General features: G+C 43.5%; 1 protein-coding gene across 1 annotated transcript in view; it reads left to right on the top strand.

The window, feature by feature from the left end:
* The window catches only part of hdac1 (histone deacetylase 1), a 65,806-nt gene that overhangs the window by 16,071 nt on the left and 31,823 nt on the right, over positions 1 to 17,912 (top strand). Inside the window, exons 3-5 of the mRNA XM_068011780.1 lie at positions 1,403 to 1,520; positions 7,484 to 7,558; positions 9,262 to 9,400. Coding sequence (XP_067867881.1) covers positions 1,403 to 1,520; positions 7,484 to 7,558; positions 9,262 to 9,400 — 332 coding nt within the window. The remainder of the gene's footprint in view (positions 1 to 1,402; positions 1,521 to 7,483; positions 7,559 to 9,261; positions 9,401 to 17,912) is intronic.

A 17,912-nucleotide genomic window follows, 5' to 3' on the forward strand; every position in this document is an offset into this window, starting at 1 on the left:
CAGGCTACCACTGATCCAAGCTGCCTCCTGAGACAATAGACAAATGCTGATGGGCAGTAAGGGGACATACAAGGAGAGGCCAACACAGAGTTAGAGAAAAGTTCTTATTTCTTGAGATCTAACAAAAGTACAGGGACAGGGAGACGTGCATAAAATCACAGGGAGATGAAGAATTAACTAGTGAGACAGAAGTGGTGACAATTAGAGGAGGAGAGACCTTTTACCTCATTCTCCTGTGCTATTGCTCATGGGTAAGATCAGTTCATATTAAATAATAATGTGTGGTTCATGATGCACTAATTCCGCTATAAATGTCAGAAGTGGGGATGTTCAATGATGATTGGAGAGTCTTCGTTCCATTCCCAACTTCTTGTAATGAAGCAGTCGTGCCTGTGTGCAGCGAGACCTGAGCAACATCCAGGCTTGGACTGATGAGTGGCAAGTAACATTTGAGTCATGCAAGTGTCAGGTGGTGACCATCTCCAACAAGAGAAAGCAGAATCACGTCCCCTTTGCATTCAGTGGCATTGCAATTGCTGTGACCCCCACCATCAACATTCTGTGGGTCACCTTGACCAGCAACTGAACTGGACCAGTCACACAAATGTCATAGCTACAAGAGCAGCTCAGAGGCTGGGTCTTCTCTGACAATTGGCTCACCTCCCCATAGCGCCTCTGCCACAAAGCAGTGCTCATGATCATTGCCTTGTCCGCTGGCTTAAACACCCACTCCCTCTACATCACACCGTGCTGCATTGTGTACAACCTACAGGATGCACAGCAACTTAGGAGGCTTCTTTGGCAGCACCTTGCAAACCCACAACCTCTACCACCTAAAAGGACAAAGACAGGTGCATAGGCACACCATCACCACCAAGTCTGACGCGATCCTGACTTGGATGTATTTCACCATAGCTTCATTGTCGTTGGGTCAGGATCCTGGAGCTCCATCCCTAACAGTACTCTGGGAATACCTTCACTGCACGACCTACAGTGTTTTAAGAAGGTGACCCACCAGTGCATTTCTGAAGGTTTAGGGATGGGGAATAAATGATGGCTTTGCCTGAAATGCCCACATCCTGGAAATGAATTTTTTTTAGAAATATGTAGGCATTGGTGATAGAATCAGGGTTTGGTGTTGGTCCCACCTCTGGGACTGACGTGAAAAAGGCCACTTCGGCAAGGTGCAGGGAGTGCTGTGGTGTGCACTGGTGTTTATGTTGACCCCAGCACAATCAGAAGTATGTGAATATTGGTGTACATACAGAATATTCTACACAGTGAATTTCTCAATTCTAAATGTATCCATAATGTTGTGCATTCTATGTTTTCTGTAGCTATCAGTTCAAGAAGTATGAAATGTAATTGAAATATAAAGATTTCCCTTTTTGTTCTTCCAAAGCGCCCTCACAAAGCTTCAGCTGAAGAAATGACAAAATACCACAGTGATGACTACATCAAGTTTCTGCGGTCTATCCGTCCAGATAACATGTCTGAATACAGCAAGCAGATGCAAAGATGTACGTTGCTATTTTAAAATAAAAACTAAATTATGGAAATATTCAGGTCAGGCAGCATTTGTGGACAGAGAAACAGTTAATGTTTGAGGTCGGTGACCTTTTGTCAGAACTGGAAAAAGTTAGATTCAACAGCTTTTAAGCAAGTACAGAGGCAGAACAAGGAAGGAGTGGGGGGGAAGAGAAGAAAGAACAAAAGAGAAAGTTGTTGGAGCTGCGGGCTGACAAGTCCCCAGGTCCTGATGGACTTCATCCTGGGGTGTTAAAAGAAGTGGCTATTGAGGTAGTTGATGCGTTAGTTTTAATTTTCCAAAATTCCCTAGATTCGGAGACGGTTCTGTTAGATTGGAAAATAGCGAATGTGACTCCATTATTCAAAAAGAGATGGAGACCGAAAGCAGGAAACTACAGACAAGTTAGCTTAACATCTGTCTTAGGGAAAATGTTCGAAGTTATTAAAGACGTTATAGTAGGGCATTTAGAAAAATTGAAGATAATCAGGCAGAGTCAACATGGTTTGTGAAAGGGAAATCATGTTTAACCAATTTATTGGAGTTCTTTGAGGGAGTTACATGTGATGTGGATCAAGGGGAACCAGGGGATGTATTGTACTTAGATTTCCAGAAAGCATTTGATAAGATGCCCACATCAAAGGATATTGCAGAAAATAAAAGCTCATGGTGTAGGGGCTAACATATTGGCATGGATAGAAGATTGGCTAGCTAACAGGAAACAGTCATTACTGGGTCATTTTCTGGTTGGCAAGATGTAATGAGTAGTGTGCCGCAGGGATCTGTGCTGGGGTCTCAACATTTTACAATTTATAGAAATGCCTTAGATGAAGGGACGGAAGGTATGGTTGCTAAATTTGCTGATGACACAAAGATAGGTAGGAAAGTAACTTATGAAGAGGACATAAGGGGGCTACAAAGGGAAATAGATAGGCAAATGGAGTATAATGTTGGCAGGAAGAATAAAAAAGAAGCATATTATCTAAATGGTGAGAGATTGCAGAGCTCTGAGATGCAGAGGGATCTGGGTGTCCTAGTGCATGAATCGCAAAAGGTTATTGTGCAGATACAGCATGTAGTTAGGAAAGCTAATAGAATGTTATCGTTTATCATGAGGGGAATTGAATACAAAATTAGGAGGATATGCTTCAGCATTGATGAGACGACACCTGGAGTACTGTGTACAATAGTGGTCTCCTTATTTAAGGAAGGATGTAAATGCGTTGGAGGCAGTACAGAGAAGGTTTACTAGACTAATATCTGGAATGGACGGGCTGTCTTACAAGGCAAGATTGGACAGGCTCGGCTTGCATCCGCTGAAATTTAGAAGAGTAAGAGGCAACTTGATTGAAACATATAAGATCCTGAGGGGTCTTGACAGGGTGGATGTGGAAAGGATGTTTCCCCTTGTAGGAGAATCTAGAACTAGGTGTCACTGATTAAAAATAAGGGGTCGCCTATTTATGACAGAGATGAGAATTTTTTTTTCTCAGAGGGTCATGAGTCTTCGGAATTCTCTTCCTCAAGAGGCAGTGGAAGCAGAGTCATTGAATATTTTATAAGGACGAGGTAGATAGATTCTTGATGAGCAAGGGGGTGAAAGGTTATTGGGAAACATTTAAAGAGTGCATGGATGAACTGCAACAATTGTTTATCTCTGTCTGGCGCAAAAGTAAAACGGGAAAGGTAGTCAAACCATGGCTTACAAGGGATAGAGATAGCATTAGATCCGAGGAAGAGGCATATAAATTTGCCAGGAAAAACAATACACCTGAGGATTGGGAGCAGTTTAGAATTCAGTAAAGGAGGCCCAAGGGATTGATCAAGAAGGGGAAAATAGAGTACGAGAGCAAGCTTGCGGGGAACATGAAAACTGATTGTAAAAGTTTCTGTAGGTGTGGCTGACCGACTAAATGCATACTTTGGTTCTGTCTTCACAAAGGAGGACACAAATATCATACCAGATATGTTGGGGAACACAGGGCTTAGTGAGACAGGAACTGAAAGAAATCAGTATTAGTAGAGAAATGGTGTTGGGGAAATTGATGGGATTGAAGGCCGATAAATCCCCAGGGCCTGATAATCTACATCCCAGAGTACTTAAGGAAGTGGCCCTAGAAATAGTGGATGCATTGGTGGTCATCTTCCAAGATTCTATAGACTCTGGAACAGTTCCTACAGATTGGAGGGTAGCTAATGTAACCCCACTATTTAAAAAGGGAGGTAGAGAGAAAACAGGGAATTATAGACCAGTCAGCCTGACGTCAGTAGTGGGGGAAATTCTAGAGTCCATTACCAAAGATTTTATAGCAGAGCACATACAGAACAGTGGTAGAATCGGGCAGTCAGCATGGATTTACAAAAGGGAAATCATGCTTGACAAATCTAGAATTCTTTGAGGATGTAATTAGTAGAGTTGATGAGGGGGAAGCCAGTGGATGTGGTTTATTTGGACTTTCAGAAGGCTTTTGACAAAGTCCCACATAAGAGATTAGCATGTAAAATTAAAGTGCATGGGATTGGGGGTAGTGCATTGCGATGGATAGAAAATTGGTTGGCGGACAGGAAACAAAGGGTAGGGATAAATGGGTCTTTTTCCGAATGGCAGGCAGTGACTAGTGGGGTACCGCAGGGATCGGTGCTAGGACCCCAGCTATTCACAATATACATTAATAATTTAGATGAGGGAACTAAATGTAATATCTCCAAATTTGCAGATGACACAAAACTGGGTGGGAGGGCGAGTTGTGAGGAGGATGCAGAGAGGCTTCAGGGTTTTTAGTTTTAGTTTTAGAGATACAGCACTGATTTGGACAAATTGAGTGAGTGGGCTAATGCATGGCAGATGCAGTATAATGTGGATAAATGTGAGGTTATCCACTTTGGTAGCAAAAACAGGAAGGCAGATTGTTATCTGAACGGCTATAAACTGAGAGGGGAATTTGCAGCGAGACCTGGGTGTTCTTGTACACCAGTCGCGGAAGGTAAGCATGCAGGTGCAACAGGCGGTAAAAAATGCAAATGGTATGTTGGCCTTCATAGTGAGAGGATTCGCGTACAGGAACAGGGATGTCTTACTGCAATTATACCGGGCCTTGGTGAGGACATACCTGGAATATTGTGTGCAGTTTTGGTCTCCTTATGTGAGGAAGGATGTTCTTGCTATAGAGGGAGGGAGTGCAGTGAAGGTTTTCCAGACTGATTCCTGGGATGTGGGGACTGATGTATGAGGAGAGATTGAGTCGGTTAGGATTATATTCGCTGGAGTTCAGAAGAGCGAGGAGGGATCTCATAGAAACCTATAAAATTCTAACAGGACTTGACAGGGTAGATGCAGGAAGGATGTTCCCGATGGTGGGGGAGTCCAGAACCAGGGGTCATAGGTTTACCCGTATTCTTAAGACTTTCAGGACTGAGATGAGAAATTTCTTCACCCAGGGAGGGGTGAGCCCGTGGAATTCGCTACCACAGAATGCAGTTGAGGCCAAAACATTGAATGTTTTCAAGAAGGAGTTAGATATAGCTCTTGGGTCTAAAGGTATCAAGGGGTATGGGGCGAAAGCGGGAGCAGGCCACTGAGTTGGATGATCAGCCATGATCATAATGAATGGTGGAGCAGGCTCGAAGGGCCGAATGGCCTATTTCTGCACCTATTTTCGATGTTTCTGGGTTTTTTGCCCATTTTCCGTGAAAAAATGCAATATGTGTAGCTTTTTTCCCCCTGTGTTTTTGCACAGGCTACTTTCCGAAGGGGAGTTCAATGCAAAGGTGGACATTCTGCAATTTCAAGAGATCTTGTCGACCCTTAACCCTCTGTAGACCCTTTTCTCTGTGACGCATTGTGTCTCATATGACCTAGTCACAGATCTTTTTCTCTCAGTTAGTTCTTTTCAGTCTTTACTTCCTTCACATGGCTTGTGGCTGTCAGATACTGCTGTCCGTTTTATTTGGAACTTTCATTATATACTGAGCAACAAAATTTGTGGTGTACATAAAACATTGACAGACTTTGGAGGATATTGAAGATGTACTTATGCATTTTGTCCCATCACATCCTTTTTACATGTGGCGGTCACTATTTAATTATGCCAGCAATTCAGTGCTTTTCTGAGAAAGAGGAGGAATGCAGAATTGTTGCACATTAGTTCAACAGCTTGTTAAAATCCAAGTATTGCATGATTTCAACAGAATTCAACCTTTTTAGTGAAACCCTTTTTGCACGGTTGTATTTAAGAAAGGTGAGACGGGGGGAAGCCAGGGAATCGCAGCTCAAGTTACCTTAATATCTGTTAGCAGAAAATTATTAGTCTCTGATTAGAGGTAGAGTGACTGTGCACCTTGAAAATTTTCAGCTGATCGGAGAGAACTAGGTTGATTGAATTTTTTGAAGAGGTGACTAAAATAATGGATAGTGGAATGTCCTGAAGGCATTCGGTAAAATCCCTCATACCAGACTATTGGCTAAAAGTTGAAGCTCTGGAATTGAAGACAAATCTTTGACTTAACTAAGGAATTGGCTGAACAGTGGGAAACAGTGGACATTCTGGCAGGAGCTCTAATTGACAGATATGACTAGTGATGTCCTACAGGAATCTTTGTGGCCTCAAGTATTCACCAGATAGAGCTAGAGAGCTACATATCCAAAGTTTGATTGTAAGCGGTATAGATGGAAGCATAAAATTAGAGACAGTTAAAGATTAAGTGAATGGAGAAAACTGCCAAGTGGATTTTTAATATCGGCAGGTTTTGACCTTGAAAGGATAGATTAGAATACATTCTGAATGGTGAAAAGATGGAAATAGTGGAGGTCCAAAGAGACTTGGGGATCAATATACATAGGTCATTAAAATGTTACACACAGGTACAAAAGCCCACCGAGTGTTAATGAAATGCTGGTCATGCTACATGCATACGAACCTTATAGACCTGGAGTATTGTGTTCAGTTCTGGCCACCACACCTTAAGAAGGATATATTGGACTTCAACACAATCTAGTGTAGATTTACTAGAATGGTACATGGTTTCAAAGGGTTAAATTATGAGGAGAGATTACACAAGCTAGTGTTGTATTCCTTGGAATTTAGAAGATTTATTGGTTGGTTTGATCAAAGTTTTAAGATATCAAGGGGAACTGATGGGTAGATAGAAACTATTTCTGCTGGTTGGGGAATTGAAGACTGGGGGCATAACCCACAAGTTGGAGTCAGGTCTTTCAGAAGTGAAAGCAAATACTGTGAATGTTGGAAATCTGAAATAAAAAGAGAAAATGCGTGAAAAACTCAGCATGCCTGGCAACATCTGTGGAGAGAGAAATGAGAATTAACATTTCAGTTCAGTGACTGATGATTTGAAGACTAAAAACTAAACTTAACATCAAAATTCAAATCTTCCCCATCCTCAAGGCACTAACAGGGATATGGTTTTGTGCCTCGCCTTCATATTTGAGCCTTGAGAGTGAGTGAACTGGCTATTTAGTCAATCCTGTCCTTGCGTGGCATTCCCCCACACAGTGGGATTTATTGGCTAGCTATGGGGATCAGGGAATTCCCCCCACTTCCTCTTCCCCCCTCTCTCCCCTAACCAGAGATGCTTAGATCCGTTGTGGTATCGCGAATGTGGAACGACTCTTGTCTATCTGGCTTAGTGCTGCACTGAACTAAACCTTTGCCCATTAGGCCTTGGGCGAGCATCTGGCAAAGGGTCTCATCAAGTAAAATGTGTATGGGCAGTGGTTCAAGAGCTGGAAGTGACACAAACTACTGACAGATTTTGGCAGGAGAAATGAGGCAAAGGCCATTCCAATAGAACAACAGGAAATTGGTAGCAATTTAGTGGTAATGTCTTTGGAAGGATATTTTGTCCCATTATATAATACTGTGTGTCACTGAGCAAAAATATAATCTTTCACTATCACTTTTTGTAAAATTGTATTTTAAAACTTGTGCTTTCTGTTAGTTAACGTGGGTGAAGACTGCCCTGTATTTGATGGACTGTTTGAATTCTGTCAGCTCTCAACTGGAGGGTCGGTTGGTAAGTGATACTGCATAGAATTTGCAGCGCTGTAATAGGCCATTCAGCCCAACTAGTCTGCCAATGTTTTTTCTCTACATGAGCCTCCTCCCACCTTTTTTCATCTAATTCCATCAGCAATCAAATCTATTTGCAATCTCCCTTTTGTACTTGTCTACTTTCCTCTTAAATGCACCTATGCTGTTTGGCTCAATTACTCTATATGGTGGCAAGTTCCATAATCTAACCACTCTGGGTAAAGAATTTTCTCAATTCCCGATAGGATTTATTATTGACTATTTTCTACTTAAAACCCCTAGTTCTGGTCTCCCCTCCACAAGTGAAAGCATCTTCTCTATGTTTACCCTATCAAACCCCTGAAAAACTTTTAAATCTTCTATTAGGTCATGCCTCAGCCTTCTCTTTTCTAGAGAACAGAGCGCTGTTTCTGGATTTATATAACGTCTCAGTTCTGTTATCAGCTTTCTAAATCTCTTGCATCTTCTCCAGTGCCCCGTATCCTTTTGGTAATATGGAGGCCAGAACGGCATGGTACTAAATATGGTCTAACCACACAAGTGAAACATAATTTCTAGAGAAATAGAATTGAAAAAGAGAAATGAACCTGGGAGCATTATTTGCATTTTTTATTGCCTGTTTTCCAGAAGTTCCTTAAGACGTTAACTTTCAATTGCCTATCAAACCAATCTTTTTGGTGTTTTAATTTTTTGAAATATTGAATAGAAAACCAGTTTCATTGGCTAGCAGTGGGGAACAGAATTGTTTTTTGTTTTCCTCTGCCACTTTTTTTCTAGTCCTATTCTGAAGGCATTGTCTCCTTGTCAGTGTCTAGTTTCACAGGTGCCAAGGGGCATTATTTATTTTATTTTTATTTAGAGATACAGCACTGAAACAGGCCCTTCGGCCCACCAAGTCTGTGCCGACCATCAACCACCCATTAATACTCATCCTACATTCACCCCATCCCCACCTTCCCTTAATTCCCCTACCACCTACCTATACTAGGGGCAATTTATAATGGCCAATTTACCTATCAACCTGCATGTCTTTGGCTGTGGGAGGAAACTGGAGCACCTGGCGAAAACCCACACGGTCACAAGGAGAACTTGCAAACTCCGCACAGGAGAGGTCTCATCTGCGATTGTTAGCTGGGTAATCAGACTGTTCATATGTAGCAGGAAATCGAAGCTGATCTCAATCCTCAACTCATCGAACATCATACCAGTCCTTCTAGTAGAAGTCGGTCTATAGTGATCAAGAGCAGGAGCATCCTCTCCCTCTTCACCCCCAACCAAGCTAAATGTAGAGTCTAAACTGATAATCTGCCTGATAAAGGCTAACCCAGTGCTAACTATGGATAAAACCTTGGATCTTCCTGCTAATCATTCCTCTGCTGGTTCCAACGTTCTGGTGTACGTATTAGTCAAATGCCCCAGCTTGAGAGTTTTCACAGTCAAAGCCCTTTGATGACGTGCCAATATTATACTTGAAATCCTTCTAATTCAATTAGCATGTAACTTTAATATTTGGTTGGGAGGAATGTAATTTGTTTGTTTTAGTCTTCAAACATCTTTGTTTAAAACATTGCATCAAGACTATGTAAAACAGATTGCTGTCATTATAAATTATATTTTTTGAGAAGTACTGTTTCCCAAATGTATTAAATGTCATGTGGAATGAATGCAAGTTGCTATTTTCTACAGCTGGAGCTGTTAAATTGAACAAACAGCAAACTGACATTGCTGTCAACTGGGCCGGTGGACTTCACCATGCAAAGAAATCGGAAGCATCAGGCTTTTGTTACGTGAATGACATTGTCTTGGCCATTCTTGAATTACTAAAGTAAGTGTATTATAACACATTGTATAGTTCTAACTCTATAAGTGCTCTTTTAGAACATGTTGGGTTTCTTCATCAAACTGGGACTTATTCCCCCACTTCCTACACTCTGCCCTTGCCCCCCTCCGTGCGCTCTGCCCTTGCCCCCCTCCGTGCGCTCTGCCCTTGCCCCCCTCCGTGCGCTCTGCCCTTGCCCCCCTCCGTGCGCTCTGCCCTTGCCCCCCTCCGTGCGCTCTGCCCTTGCCCCCCTCCGTGCGCTCTGCCCTTGCCCCCCTCCGTGCGCTCTGCCCTTGCCCCCCTCCGTGCGCTCTGCCCTTGCCCCCCTCCGTGCGCTCTGCCCTTGCCCCCCTCCGCCCGCTCTGCCCTTGCCCCCCTCCGCCCGCTCTGCCCTTGCCCCCCTCCGCCCGCTCTGCCCGCGCGCTCTCTCTCTCACTCCTCTCACCTGCTTGGTGATCAGGAATGGTAATTGTGCTTGAGTTCCGCCCCCATCCCAAGATCAGTCAGTTATACGTACTGGGAATTAACCTTGGGACTGTTAGCGGGAATGAATCTGGAAGAATCACTCGACACTCAGGTCTGCTCCAATGTCATACAGTTTATTTAGTTACGCCAGCGGGGAGCAGGTCACTGGTCTGTCCAGATGCCTCTCCACCGAACAAACGAAAATCATGCATACTTATACATTTTTCAAACAGTTAGTCAGCCCATCCTGGCTGGGCATGATCCAATCATAACGGTTATTGATTACATACATTACACATTACCAATTAGATTACTCATTAGGCATCATGTGGCTACGTGATCAGCTCATAGCAAGCCCCCTGATCATCTTGTGATGTTTCCCAGACCCCCTTATCAACTATCCTTGAGTCTTCACAATGAATCCTTCTACCTTTATCAAGCTTGCATTCCTGATTGCTTCGTGCAGTCTGCAGTTACACAAAACAACTGTCTTATACGCTGATATGAGGGGCCTCCTTGGTCAGCCTAACTGTCTGGGTCTCACAGTACCATTCCCAGCGATATGACTTAGCCAATCTTGTTCTCACAGTGCATTGGATGAGTACTCCATTTTATAACAATATGTGGCTATACTTTCAACTTGTATATGTGTGTGTGTATATATATATTTATTCACTAGGATTATATGAATCTACTTACTCAAATAACATTTAAACAGTATGATATTTACTGCAGGTGCCTCTGCGCTTGGGAATACCCTACAACAATCCCCCCTTTTGGTCGGAGACTAACCCTAATCTCCTCAATCGACACCATTTAATGTTTGTTTTTACCCCTTTAAACTCGCCCATTATTCCCTGCCTCGGATGTGCTGGCCAGTCACGTGATTTCAGGAATTCCGGTCATATTATATCAAATTAATATGATCCACCTGACTTAGCCCTTTCGATTGACAAATTGTCTCCCTTGCCTTTGCTCTGGTTTTCATCCTCCTTCGCTGCACATGGCGCCTGCATGATCGGCAAGCTAGTATGCTCCATGCTATGGCCGGTATTAACTGTATTCCAACTAGCACATGAGAAATTATCCTAATCCAAGGGTGGATATTCAAATTCATCCCCCAACTAATGTGGCAGGGGGATGGGAACCAATTGAGGTCAGTTGACAGTAAGGAGGTAGTAACAAAAGCCTGTAAGGAACTAGATAATGAAGTCAGTGTGACTAAGGGGAAGAGCAGGCAAGGAGCAGATGATGAATATAAAGGGACTGGTGGTCTGAGGTGCATTTGTTTTAATGCAAGAAGTGTAGTAGGTAAGGCAGATGAACTTAGGGCTTGGATTAGTACCTGGGAGTATGATGTTATTGCTATTACTGAGACTTGGTTGAGGGAAGGACATGATTGGCAACTAAATATCCCAGGATATCGATGCTTCAGGCGGGATAGAGAGGGAGGTAAAAGGGGTGGAGGAGTTGCATTACTGGTCAAAGAGGATATCACAGCTGTGCTGAAGGAGGGCACTATGGAGGACTCGAGCAGTGAGGCAATATGGACAGAACTCAGAAATAGGAAGGGTGCGGTAACAATGTTGGGGCTGTACTACAGGCCTCCCAACAGCGAGCGTGAGATAGAGGTACAAATATGTAAACAGATTATGGAAAGATGTAGGAGCAACAGGGTGGTGGTGATAGGAGATTTTAATTTTCCCAACATTGACTGGGATTCGCTTAGTGTTAGAGGTCCAGATGGAGCAGAATTTGTAAGGAGCATCCAGGAGGGTTTTCTAGAGCAGTATGTAAATAGTCCAACTCGGGAAGGGGCCATACTGGACCTGGTGTTGGGGAATGAGCCCGGCCAGGTTGTTGAAGTTTCAGTAGGGGACTACTTTGGGAATAGTGATCACAATTCCGTAAGCTTTAAAATACTCATGGACAAAGACGAGAGTGGTCCAAAAGGGAGAGTGCTAAATTGGGGGAAGGCCAACTACACCAAAATTCGGCAGGAGCTGGGAAATGTAGATTGGGAGCAGCTGTTTGAAGGTAAATCCACATGTGATATGTGGGAGGCTTTTAAAGAGAGGTTGATTAGCGTGCAGGAGAGACATGTTCCTGTGAAAATGAGGGATAGAAATGGCAAGATTAGGGAACCATGGATGACAGGTGAAATTGTGAGACTAGCTAAGAGGAAAAAGGAAGCATACATAAGGTCTAGGCGGCTGATGAAAGACGAAGCTTTGAAAGAATATCGGGAATGTAGGACCAATCTGAAACGAGGAATTAAGAGGGCTAAAAGGGGTCATGAAATATCTTTAGCAAACAGGGTTAAGGAAAATCCCAAAGCCTTTTATTCATATATAAGGAGAAAGAGGGTAACTAGAGAAAGGATTGGCCCACTAAAGGACAAAGGAGGAATGTTATGCTTGGACTCAGAGAAAATGGGTGAGATTCTAAACGAGTACTTTGCATCGGTATTCACCGAGGAGAGGGACATGACGGATGTTGAGGTTAGGAACAGATGTTTGATTACTCTAGGTCAAGTCGGCATAAGGAGGGAGGAAGTGTTGGGTATTCTAAAGGGCATTAAGGTGGACAAGTCCCCAGGTCCGGATGGGATCTATCCCAGGTTACTGAGGGAAGCGAGAGAGGAAATAGCTGGGGCCTTAACAGATATCTTTGCAGCATCCTTAAACACGGGTGAGGTCCCGGAGGACTGGAGAATTGCTAATGTTGTCCCCTTGTTTAAGAAGGGTAGCAGGGATATTCCAGGTAATTATAGACCGGTGAGCCTGACGTCAGTGGTAGGGAAGCTGCTGGAGAAGATACTGAGGGATAGGATCTATTCCCATTTGGAAGAAAATGGGCTCATCAGTGATAGGCAACATGGTTTTGTGCAGGGAAGGTCATGTCTTACCAACTTAATAGAATTCTTTGAGGAAGTGACAAAGTTGATTGATGAGGGAAGGGCTGTCGATGTCATATACATGGACTTCAGTAAGGCGTTTGATAAGGTTCCCCATGGCAGGCTGATGGAGAAAGTGAAGGCGCTTGGGGTCCAAGGTGTACTAGCTAGATGGATAAAGAACTGGCTGGGCAACAGGAGACAGAGAGTAGCAGTAGAAGGGAGTTTCTCAAAATGGAGACGTGTGACCAGTGGTGTTCCACAGGGATCCGTGCTGGGACCACTGTTGTTAGTGATATACATTAATGATTTGGAGGAAAGTATAGGTGGACTGATTAGCAAATTTGCAGATGACACTAAGATTGGTGGAGTAGCAGATAGTGAAGGGGACTGTCAGAGAATACAGCAGAATATAGATAGATTGGAGAGTTGGGCAGAGAAATGGCAGATGGAGTTCAATCAGGGCAAATGCGAGGTGATGCATTTTGGAAGATCCAATTCAAGAGTGAACTATACAGTAAATGGAAAAGTCCTGGGGAAAATTGATGTCCAGAGAGATTTGGGTGTTCAGGTCCACTGTTCCCTGAAGGTGGCAACGCAGGTAAATAGAGTGGTCAAGAAGGCATACGGCATGCTTTCCTTCATCGGACGGGGCATTGAGTACAAGAGTTGGCAGGTCATGTTACAGTTGTATAGGACTTTGGTTCGGCCACATTTGGAATACTGCGTACAGTTCTGGTCGCCACATTATCAAAAGGATGTGGATGCTTTGGAGAGGGTGCAGAGGAGGTTCACCAGGATGTTGCCTGGTATGGAGGGCGCTAGCTATGAAGAGAGGTTGAGCAGATTAGGATTATTTTCATTAGAAAGACGGAGGTTGAGGGGGGACCTGATTGAGGTGTACAAAATCATGAGAGGTATAGACAGGGTGGATAGCAAGAGGCTTTTTCCCAGAGTGGGGGTTTCAATTACTAGAGGACACGAGTTCAAAGTGAAAGGGGAAAAGTTTAGGGGGGATATGCGTGGAAAGTTCTTTACGCTGAAGGTGGTGGGCACCTGGAACGCATTGCCAGCGGAGGTGGTAGATGCGGGCACGATGGAGTCTTTTAAGATGTATCTAGACAGATACATGAATGGGCAGGAAGAAAAGAGATACAGAACCTTAGAAAATAGGCAACATGTTTAGAGAGAGGATCTGGATCGGCGCAGGCTTGGAGGGCCGAAGGGCCTGTTCCTGTGCTGTAATTATCTTTGTTCTTAATCCCAAATTTGCTCCCACCAACTCTGTTCCTGCAATTCTGTGTCTGTATCTTCCTCTAGCCTTTTGATGTCTGCAGTTGGTGGTAGATTTTTACGGATTGGCCCACCCTGAGCCTTAATTCCCTCAGTGCCTCAGCTCGGTGTGGGATGGGGGGCTGCCTCTGGTTCCTCGTAATCCTGTAGGTGGTCATGGAGATAATCAGTGACGTTAATGGTCTTGGTACCTCTGCGCCGAACCTGGATAATTCGGGCTTGCCCTATAGTGACTGGTCGTAAAGGCGTAAAGCAAAAATTAGAAAATGGGATGGGGCACTGTAGATTATTATAATGGTAGGAACTTTCTGTAGTGGAAACGCAATATTTCCCTTTACCTCCTTAGTCTGTCCTTGCAAAATGCTTTGGGGCAGGCGTGACTTCTATGACACAACCATCTGTTCGATTAAACCCACATTCATCCAATTTTCCCTGTCCCACTGGGTGGGGACAGACTGTAATATCTCCCCTCTGCTTACATCCCGTAAGTGAAATTCCATACAGCGTGTAATTTCTAAGTATGGCAGAGGCTTCAGTTAGATAGTATCGGAGGGAGGTGTTATCACGTACAACCCCAATATTTTCCACTTGGCAGTGGGGGAATGGCCCAGAGTCCTGTGTGACTATAGGGATCATCAGGATCATTCCCACACCGGTGGATTTACCCAACTCACAGTCTGGGATCACTGGGTACACTCTGGTGAGTCCTTTCAGTGTACAGTTGTCCAGTGTCCCCTTCCTCTCGGCCAGCTGAGCCAAATGTAGGCTGTCTATCCAATCGGGCACCTCCCCCCTTTGGATCTGATCGAGATTGTGTCGTATTTGTCTGACCATCCATAAGCCATAAGCGTGGCACAGTTGCCCCTGTCTTAATTTTCCGACATCTTCCCATTCTCTATCTATGAGGTGGTTGACGGTTCTGGCATGTGCCTCTAATATCGTAATTCCGTCTAATTGTATCTCCGTGCCCTCTTCTCCCAGATTGGCCTGATTCTCCTGATTTTTCTCTGCTCTCTTTAAGAGTCCCTTCATTTATTACTCCTTTAAGATGTTCTATCTTTTCATTCAGACCGTGTATATCTAATGAGTTTACTATGGAGGCACGGTATTGAATCCGGTAGCAACGTCATTAACTTTCCCTCTCTTTGTCCTATAAAGTTGATTCTGACCTCGAAATCTGACGGCACCCATGGCATCGGCAGCCTGCTGCATTACAACCTTACTTAATACACTATACATAGTTCTTGCCTGTTCCGTACAATATCCTGGCATTTGCATCCCTGAGATATTGACCAGGACAGGCACAATCGCATGTTTAACATTATCATATAACATCTCTCCTTCATTAAAAAGCACAATTCCGTTTTTAGGCCCTTCGATAATTAAGGGGCATGGTAATTCCTCGGGTTGTGTGGTGGTTATTACGGGGGGTGGCATTAAAGGGGGAGGAAAACACACGTATAGTGGTAGCAGTGACCCTACTTCCCCATAGAACCCACATACTCCCTCTGCTTTTTTTATACGTGGCCGCGGGCTGAGGTTTGGCATACCACTCGGTGGCTAGTCTGCACACTATCCTGAGTAAGCACTTCTCAGTTTTTCTCACATCTCCCCGCCTAATGCAGCACCTCTCAGTCTTTCCCCGTCGGATGCAGCGGGCCCATGCTGATCTGATGGTTAACCCGGCTGAACACTGTACACATATCTCATCCCTTCCTGGGTGAGCATGTAGCCATGCAGCAAAAGAGTTCTCGTCACCCGGTTCCATTGTCGCTGGGATACACGCACCATCAGCAAAATTGCACAAAGCCCCCAAAGTTCATATAGTCCATATTAATACTCCTTTCATTAATCCGTTGTGCATCCATTACCGGGTCTTTGTTCTTCCTCTCCGGATATTAGCATCAGGCCCCACAGCCACTGCAGTCCGGTTCTTTCCCATTCGCCACTAGTGGTTATATCTGTAATTTAAACACACTGCCCTGGTGGTCACCAGGTGTTAGTACTTGTCCATGTTGTGAGTATCCCCCAACGAGGGATACATGTCTACCTGTGGGGACCGAACATGTCCTGGGGAATCCAGGAGTTAATTTATATTCTTATCATCTCTACTCTTTCAGAATTATTTATATGGTCCCGTTGTGCTCGGGTTTCGTTCCCCACAATCCTTACCCAGTTAGTAACCCATCTAATAATAATCCAAATGCCTATCAATACTACCATTATTCCCTTGATTATATTTTTTCAGTTGGGATCATGTATTTCCATCGGCCCTTCCCTTTACCATTACTTTGTCTCCCACAACAGGCACCTTTGTCTGTTCCTCTTTCATGTCTGTGTCTATAGAATCTCCTGCCTCAGCTCATGCAGTTGTCTGCACAGCTCCTTCACAAATCTTTTAACCCTTTCTCTTGTGGGTCCTACTTCTTCACTACCTGCTACGACGTACCTTGACAGTCTCATCACCCTTCCTGTCATTAGTTCAGTTGCTCTCCATGTAACAAATCACATCTGCACACTTACACTGGTATGCCAATGCCATGCCACATATTCTGAACTCTCAGGTGATCTTATCAAAAGATCAAATATCAGCGGTGGGGAAAGGGGGGCGCTGGTGGTGTCTATCTGAGATCTTTGCTTACCTCCCCCTGCAGGGTCTTGATGTCTCAGGTTATGGCCAGACTTTCAAATGTAACTCTCTCAAAAACTCATATCTCCAAGAGAAAACTATCAATTGCTAGTCTTTTCTACACTTTCCTGACTTTCACTGGAAAATTCTAGACTTCTAGGAAATTTCACACGATATTATTTTAGCTGTTTGAATTCTAATTTCACCATTTGTTTATACCCAGAATTCCTTTATTAGCTCTTGCATCAGCCAGATCTAATTGCCAATTCCTATTAATTATAATTCTATTTCATTTTGAGCCCTGGAGAACCTTTACAAACAATATTCATAATTCCTTAAAACAGAAATCAAACATTTCCATTTAATTCCAGGCATTAGTGTATATTGTTTGTGGTTTTTTTTAACCTTCGATGACATTTTAATTCCGTAAATAACTTGTCAAATTAAACTGGGTTTTCGACATCTCCGATTATTCCAAATTCAAATAACAGTAAATTTCTCTTTGAATGCTCTAATTAACCACTCATATCAATTTAATTTTGTTTATCGATTCCAATTTCTTATGCCCAGACTTGGTGATATTGCATTTTTTTTAGTAATGACTGAAGTGCTTGCAACTATTTCTCCTTCTCAAGCACTTTGTCTCATTGATAAAGATAGTTGCAGCAAGGTTAATTTCTTGCTTGTCTCCATAAGGGCAGAGCAAAGCATTCTCTGCTGCGTCGCTTTACGTAACCCTTTTTTTATCGAAAAGAACTAAACTCCATTTTAAATGGTTTTTGGTATCCTTGGGATTTTCAAACAACAAAATCTTTAGTAACATTATCAACTTCAAAGGAAACCATCTCCATCAGGAAAGACAGCATTTTAGATTAAACTCCAATTGTTTCCAAACTTTTAGCATCTTTTGTAAGAGGTTTCTAATCCAAGGATTTTTTATAAAACAAAGATGATTCCAAATTCCAATTTACTGCAATAAATTGGGGCGGCACAGTGGCGCAGTGGCTAGCACCGCAGCCTCACAGCTCCAGGGACCCGGGTTCGATTCCGGGTACTGCCTGTGTGGAGTTTGCAAGTTCTCCCTGTGTCTGCGTGGGTTTTCTCCGGGTGCTCCGGTTTCCTCCCACATGCCAAAAGACTTGCAGGTTGATAGGTAAATTGGCCATTATAAATTGTCACTAGTATAGGTAGGTGGTAGGGAAATATAGGGACAGGTGGGGATGTTTGGTAGGAAT

Source organism: Heterodontus francisci, chromosome 31 (assembly GCF_036365525.1).
Source record: "Heterodontus francisci isolate sHetFra1 chromosome 31, sHetFra1.hap1, whole genome shotgun sequence".
NCBI lineage: Eukaryota > Metazoa > Chordata > Chondrichthyes > Heterodontiformes > Heterodontidae > Heterodontus > Heterodontus francisci.